This window comes from Salvelinus sp. IW2-2015, linkage group LG35, assembly GCF_002910315.2.
Source record: "Salvelinus sp. IW2-2015 linkage group LG35, ASM291031v2, whole genome shotgun sequence".
Classification (NCBI taxonomy): domain Eukaryota; kingdom Metazoa; phylum Chordata; class Actinopteri; order Salmoniformes; family Salmonidae; genus Salvelinus; species Salvelinus sp. IW2-2015.
This window is the reverse complement of record NC_036874.1, coordinates 6,317,376-6,324,392: the sequence shown is the minus strand read 5'-3', so window position 1 is coordinate 6,324,392 and position 7,017 is coordinate 6,317,376. Positions and strand designations below refer to the sequence as shown.

Genomic DNA, 7,017 nt, shown 5'->3' with positions numbered 1-7,017 from the left:
GATGGTATTCAGAGAGTAAGATCGATGTAGATTGCAATGTCCTCCGGAACCAAATGAAGCTGATTGGAGGCTCGGGTTCTGAGGATCTTTTTTAGCATAATTCCAACCATTTAAATAAAACTGGAACTCACTTAGATTGGATGTCTGCTGCTCATCAGTCTCTCTCGACCCAGAGAAGTTCCCCGGAACAGAGTTGGCTTTATTTAGAAAGCCTGAAATGACAAACAACAACAAAGTAAACTAAGATAAATGAAAAATTCTTGTAGTTATGCGTATTGTAGTTATGAGAGTATTCATGCAGCTGTCCAATCAGTTATTTCAGCTTACCACGTGTTGTCACTGCTATATGAAGCCCAGGACGCAGCGGTAAATTACAAACAGGTTATTGAATTTGGCTCTAATCAGAATAATCTTTTCCATTTTGTAAACTGTCTTGTTGATGGTATTTCAAGGTGGCTACACAATAGTCCATTAGAAGGATATAATATGGAGTCTGTAAATCACCATATTTACGTTGGATTTCATAATAGCTATTATTAACTGCCTCAATTGGTTAATTTAGTTGATAGATGGATATGCCATGAATAACATCTGTGGCTCAATGTTGAATTAAAACCAATTTCACACTAGCAATGTTTGAGGAATCAATGCAGATAATGAATCATCTTCGTGAAGCAAAATAGTTTGTTTCATGCTTTAACCCATGACACAGCTCTCCTCCTCGGAAAGCAAATCATTTTGAACTATCACTTTGTTTTATGTATCACTCTGTGACAAATTAGTGATTCATACAAAAACATTTACGTTTCAGCCAATCCTTGTTTACTATGGTTGGTTGATTTGAATTCCCTGTACTTTTATGTTGCGTCAAGTGGTCTTTGAATTTTAGCTAGCTAGTGTTCGATGAATCGTATTGGCTGTTGCAGTAAACTCCTTGCTTTGGCAAGTAAAGTAATCCTCTGTAAGATTATGCAGCATTTAGCCTACACCTAATTGGCATCATCCGGTCAGTCCCTTTTTGTAGAATATGTTATTACTTTCTTGAACACACCAACACATGGCTGTCAAAAAGTAGAGTAAAACGTAACAGACAGAAATTAATTTAAAATATGGTGATGTTGAAGCATAATAAAAAAGCAAATGTGACTCCACTGCCAACTATTTTGATGTGCATATCTTTAGTATTCATACAAACAATTCTAAAATACATTTGATGCTGTGTTTGATGTACATAGAGTACAACTGTCATACTTTCCTTCAAAAGAGCCAATAAAGATAATATAGTTGAATACAATCAAAGTAGAAATATTAGATTAAACTATGTTACCTTGAGAGAGAACCAGAACTGACAGAAGTATTGCTGTCCTGAACAGTTCCATCTCCCAGAAAACAGTTAGGCCGGGGTCCTTTAAGCATACTCCTCAACCGGAAACAACTTTGTTCTTTTAATATTAATAACAATCAAACGAAAAATAATGCACGTTACTGATCTTATCATGAATAAAGCAGTATATGTCAGAACTTGTGTACTCACTATATTTCTGTTTGCACTGCTGCAACTTGTGGTTTCCACAAGCATCGTTTCTGACACAAAATCAAAGTTATTTAGATATTAGGCCTACCACGTGTTGTCAATGCTATATGAAGCCCAGGACACGCAGCGGTAAATTACAAACAGGTTATGGAATTTGGCTCTAATCAGAATAATCTTTTCCATTTTGTAAACTGTCTGTTGATGGTATTTCAAGGTGGCTACACAATAGTCCCATTAGAAGGATATAATATGGAGTCTGTAAATCACCATATTTACGTTGGATTTCATAACAGCTATTATAACTGCCTCAATTGGTTAATTTAGTTGTTAGATGGATATGCCATGAATAACATCTGTGGCTCAATGTTGAATTAAAACCAATTTCACACTAGCAATGTTTGAGGAATCAATGCAGATAATGAATCATCTTCGTGAAGCAAAATAGTTTGTTCATGCTTTAACCCATGACACAGCTCTCCTCCTCGGAAAGCAAATCATTTTTGAACTATCACTTTGTTTATGTATCACTCTGTGACAAATTAGTGATTCATACAAAAACATTTACGTTTCAGCCAATCCTTGTTTACTATGGTTGGTTGATTTGATTCCCTGTACTTTTATGTTGCGTCAAGCGGTCTTTGAATTTTAGCTAGCTAGTGTTCGATGAATCGATTGGCTGTTGCAGTAAACTCCTTGCTTTGCAAGTAAAGTAATCCTCTGTAAGATTATGCAGCATTTAGCCTACCCTAATTGCATCACTCCGGTCAGTCCCTTTTTGTAAGAATATGTTATTACTTTCTTGAACACACCAACACATGGCTGTCAAAAAGTAGAGTAAAACGTACAAGACAGAAATTAATTTTAAAATATGGTGATGTTGAAGCATAATAAAAAAGCAAATGTGACTCCACTGCCAACTATTTTGATGTGCATATCTTTAGTATTCATACAAACAATTCTAAAATACATTTGATGCTGTGTTTGATGTACATAGAGTACAACTGTCATACTTTCCTTCAAAAGAGCAATAAAGATAATATAGTTGTGAATAAAATCAAAGTAGAAATATTAAATTAAACTATGTTACCTTGAGAGAGAACCAGAACTGACAGAAGTATTGCTGTCCTGAACAGTTCCATCTCCCAGAAAACAGTTAGGCCGGGGTCCTTTAAGCATACTCCTCAACCGGAAACAACTTTGTTCTTTTAATATTAATAACAATCAAACGAAAAATAATGCACGTTACTGATCTTATCATGAATAAAGCAGTATAATGTCAGAACTTGTGTACTCACTATATTCTGTTTGCACTGCTGCAACTTGTGGTTTTCCACAAGCACCGCTCTTGACACAAAATCAAATAGTAAGTGTGCTCTACAGACAAAAGCCTTTCTCAGACACAGACTGGCTGTGAGATACACCCACTGCCTTACACAACTACAAGATGTTTAATTGTTGGCTAACACCCTCGACAACATCATTTTAACCTCCTAACGACACTCAAAAAAGGTTGAATAAACAAACAAACTCAAAATTCATATGCAATTTAAAGAGGTTTACCCAAAATACTATTATCTCCTTATATTGATAAAGAGGAGCATGTAAAATGAATCAGACCCAAATAACCCTGTTTTAGGATTCAGGCGAACACAACAATACATCTACTTGAAAAGCCTTAATATGCCAGAACACTTTTGAGAAAAGCTGTAGCGCTGGCAATACTAAAACTATATTATTAGTCTAAATTAAACATGATCGAAGCGAAAAATTTTCATCAGTGTTTACAGGGCTAGATAAGAATTAAGCACTGTTTGTGTGATTGTGAACAAAGACCAACTCCAATACCATTCAGATGGTAAATTATAGGCCCAGAGTAGGGAAGGCATGGAAGGTCTGCCTGTCTACCCTCGACAGTCTGAGCAAATAAAGGAGTTGAAGTAGAAGCTGTCCCCATACACAAGTAATGGAATCTATTTTAGGCTATCTTATGATAGCACTTCACAAACATCGTGAACGTCAGTACGCAAAGGCCACCATTATGACCAATGAAGACTACCTCAAACAAGTAAACGTTTCCTTTTATGTGAGTCAGCTGATCTTCACTTGACTGGACTAGGCCTTGGCTGTACCATAGCCTTGAATATAATTGAGTACCATATACCAAAGGTCATCAAGGTAAAAGCCATTTAATCCCATTCTTGAAGACACTCACAAACCTGAGGGCCAGGCAGGAAGTTTATTGTGGAACCTTCCTCATCCACACAGCACAGGCCTATTCCAGTCAATCTAATTAACACTATTGAAGCTGCCAGTGCAGGCCTGGCTCTATGATTGGAGCCTGGAGGCAGGTTTAGGGACGTAAATACAAACTGCCTTTAGCCACCACAGCAGAGGCCCCCAGGAGTCAGCCTAGTCAACCTCCCTATTCATTTAACTCTTTAGAGAAAAGTGAATCATGCTTCACACACCTTGACCCCGTTTCACCCTGACACCCTTTAGAATTGTGTTTCTATTCAGTTGCTTCTCATTTCATTTGATTCCTCATATAGCACCAGAAGAGACCTTGGTTTCTTAATGCTCTCCATTGAGTCTGAAAGTTTGTTGGAAAACATACACTACTCAATGAGAGGTGACTTCACTTTCCTTTCCTGGGGATTGACTTAATACAATAACTTCATTACTATATCAACCATAACAAATACAGTCAACATACAGATGTAGGATCTTAATTTGATCACCCTGTTTCATTTCCTGCTTAGCAGGAAATGTAAAACTAGTAGTGTATTTGAGGATTAAAAAAGGCCAGCGGAAGTTTGTAATTTCCACTTTTGAAATTTGAGACTTGATTTTCCCCTAGGAAAAATGTATCAACCCCTATAAAAAATGTTATTAATTATAATCCCATTAATAATTCTCATTTCTTGTTGCTGCAGGAATTATTTCAATGATGACATTAATTCTGTCATCTTTCTTTCATCTCCTTCTCGACCCCCACATCTCATTCCTTTGTATCTTTTGGGGCAGCTTTATTTAGCTTAATACATGACTGAACAACATCTAAACCGCCGATGACAAGGTAAATAAAGGATTGTCAGGATGTGACAGATGGATGAACTTGCCCAGTTGTTCTGGGGCGGAGTAGACTTTTAAGTCATGTCAATCACGTCTCTCCTAAATGACAGCTCTGCAGGCATGCCTGTGGACATAGATGGGAACATATATAATCAACTGAGTATCCTAATGACTTGATACACCATATCAGGCAGTTGAATACAATCAAAGTAGAAATATTAGATTAAACTATGTTACCTTGAGAGAGAACCAGAACTGACAGAAGTATTGCTGTCCTGAACAGTTCCATCTCCCAGAAAACAGTTAGGCCGGGGTCCTTTAAGCATACTCCTCAACCGGAAACAACTTTGTTCTTTTAATATTAATAACAATCAAACGAAAAATAATGCACGTTACTGATCTTATCATGAATAAAGCAGTAYATGTCAGAACTTGTGTACTCACTATATTTCTGTTTGCACTGCTGCAACTTGTGGTTTTCCACAAGCACCGTCTCTGACACAAAATCAAATAGTAGTGTGCTCTACAGACAAAAGCCTTTCTCAGACACAGACTGGCTGTGAGATACACCCACTGCCTTAYACACAACTACAAGATGTTTAATTGTTGGCTAACACCCTCGACAACTCATTTTAACCTCCTAACGACACTCAAAAAAGGTTGAATAAACAAACAAACTCAAATTCATATGCAATTTAAGAGGTTTACCCAAATTACTATTATCTCCTTATATTGATAAAGAGGAGCATGTAAAATGAATCAGACCCAAATAACCCTGTTTTAGGATTCAGGCGAACACAACAATACATCTACTTGAAAAGCCTTATATGCCAGAACACTTTTGAGAAAAGCTGTAGCYGCTGGCAATACTAAAACTATATTATTAGTCTAAATTAAACATTGATCGAAGCGAAGAAATTTTCATCAGTGTTTTACATGGGCTAGATAAGAATTTAAGCACTGTTTGTGTGATTGTGAACAAAGACCAACTCCAATACCATTCAGATGGTAAATTATAGGCCCAGAGTAGGGGAAGGCATGGAAGGTCTGCCTGTCTACCTCGACAGTCTGAGCAAATAAAGGAGTTGAGTAGAAGCTGTCCCCATACACAGTAATGGAATCTATTTTAGGCTATCTTATGATAGCACTTCACAAACATCSTGAACKTCAGTACGCAAAGGCCACCATTATGACCAATGAAGACTACCTCAAACAAGTAAACGTTTCCTTTTATGTGAGKCAGCTGATCTTCACTTGACTGGACTAGGCCTTGGCTGTACCATAGCCTTGAATATAATTGAGTACCCATATACCAAAGGTCATCAAGGTAAAAAGCATTTATCCCATTCTTGAAGACACCTCACAAACCTGAGGGCCAGGCAGGAAGTTATTGTGGAACCTTCCTCATCCACACAGCACAGGCCTATTCCAGTCAATCTAATTAACACTATTGAAGCTGCCAGTGCAGGCCTGGCTCTATGATTGGAGCCTGGAGGCAGGTTTAGGGACGTAAATACAAACTGCCTTTAGCCACCACAGCAGAGCCCCCAGGAGTCAGCCTAGTCAACCTCCCTATTCATTTAACTCTTTAGAGGAAAGAGTGAACATGCTTCACACACCTTTGACCGCGTTTCACCCTGACACCCTTTAGAATGTGTTTCTATTCAGTTGGCATTCTTCATTTCATTTGGATTCCTCATATAGCAGCCAGAAGGACCTTGGTTCTTATGCTCTCCATTGAGTCTTGAAAGATTTGTTGGAAAACATACACTACTCAATGAGAGGTGACTTCACTTTCCTTTCCTGGGGATTGACTTATTACAATAACTTCATTACTACTATCAACCATAACAATACAGTCAACATACAGTATGTAGGATCTTAATTGATCACCCTGTTTTCATTTCCTGCTTAGCAGGAAATGTAAAACTAGTAGTGTATTTGAGGATTAAAAAGGCCACGGAAGTTTGTAATTTCCACTTTGAAATTTGAGACTTGTTTTCCCCTAGGAAAAATTGTATCAACCCCTATAAAAAATGTTATAATTATAATCACATAATAATTCTCATTTCTTGTTGCTGCAGGATTATTTTCAATGATGACATTAACTTCTGTCATCTTTCTTTTCATCTCCTGCTCACCCCCACATTCTCTCCTTTGTATCTTTTGGGGCAGCTTTTATTTAGCTTAATACATGACTGACAACATCTAAACCGCCGATGCAAGGTAAATAAAGGATTGTCAGGATGTGACAGATGGATGACTTGCCCAGTTGTTCTGGGCGGAGTAGACTTTTTTAAGTCATGTCAATCACGTCTCTCCTAAATGACAGCTCTGCAGGCATGCCTGTGACATGATGGGAACATATATAATCAACTGAGTATCCTAATGACTGTATACACCATATAGGC

The 7,017-nt window shown here is 37.6% G+C and overlaps 1 protein-coding gene across 1 annotated transcript in view; it reads right to left on the bottom strand.

The window, feature by feature from the left end:
* Window positions 1-1,424, bottom strand: part of LOC111958554 (T-cell differentiation antigen CD6-like) — an 11,665-nt gene extending 10,241 nt beyond the window's left edge. Inside the window, exons 1-2 of the mRNA XM_070437331.1 lie at window positions 1,328-1,424; window positions 132-212 (exon numbers count right to left, since the gene is read on the bottom strand). Coding sequence (XP_070293432.1) covers window positions 132-212; window positions 1,328-1,379 — 133 coding nt within the window. The 5' untranslated portion in view covers window positions 1,380-1,424. The remainder of the gene's footprint in view (window positions 1-131; window positions 213-1,327) is intronic.
* Between the last annotated feature and the right edge of the window lie 5,593 nt (window positions 1,425-7,017).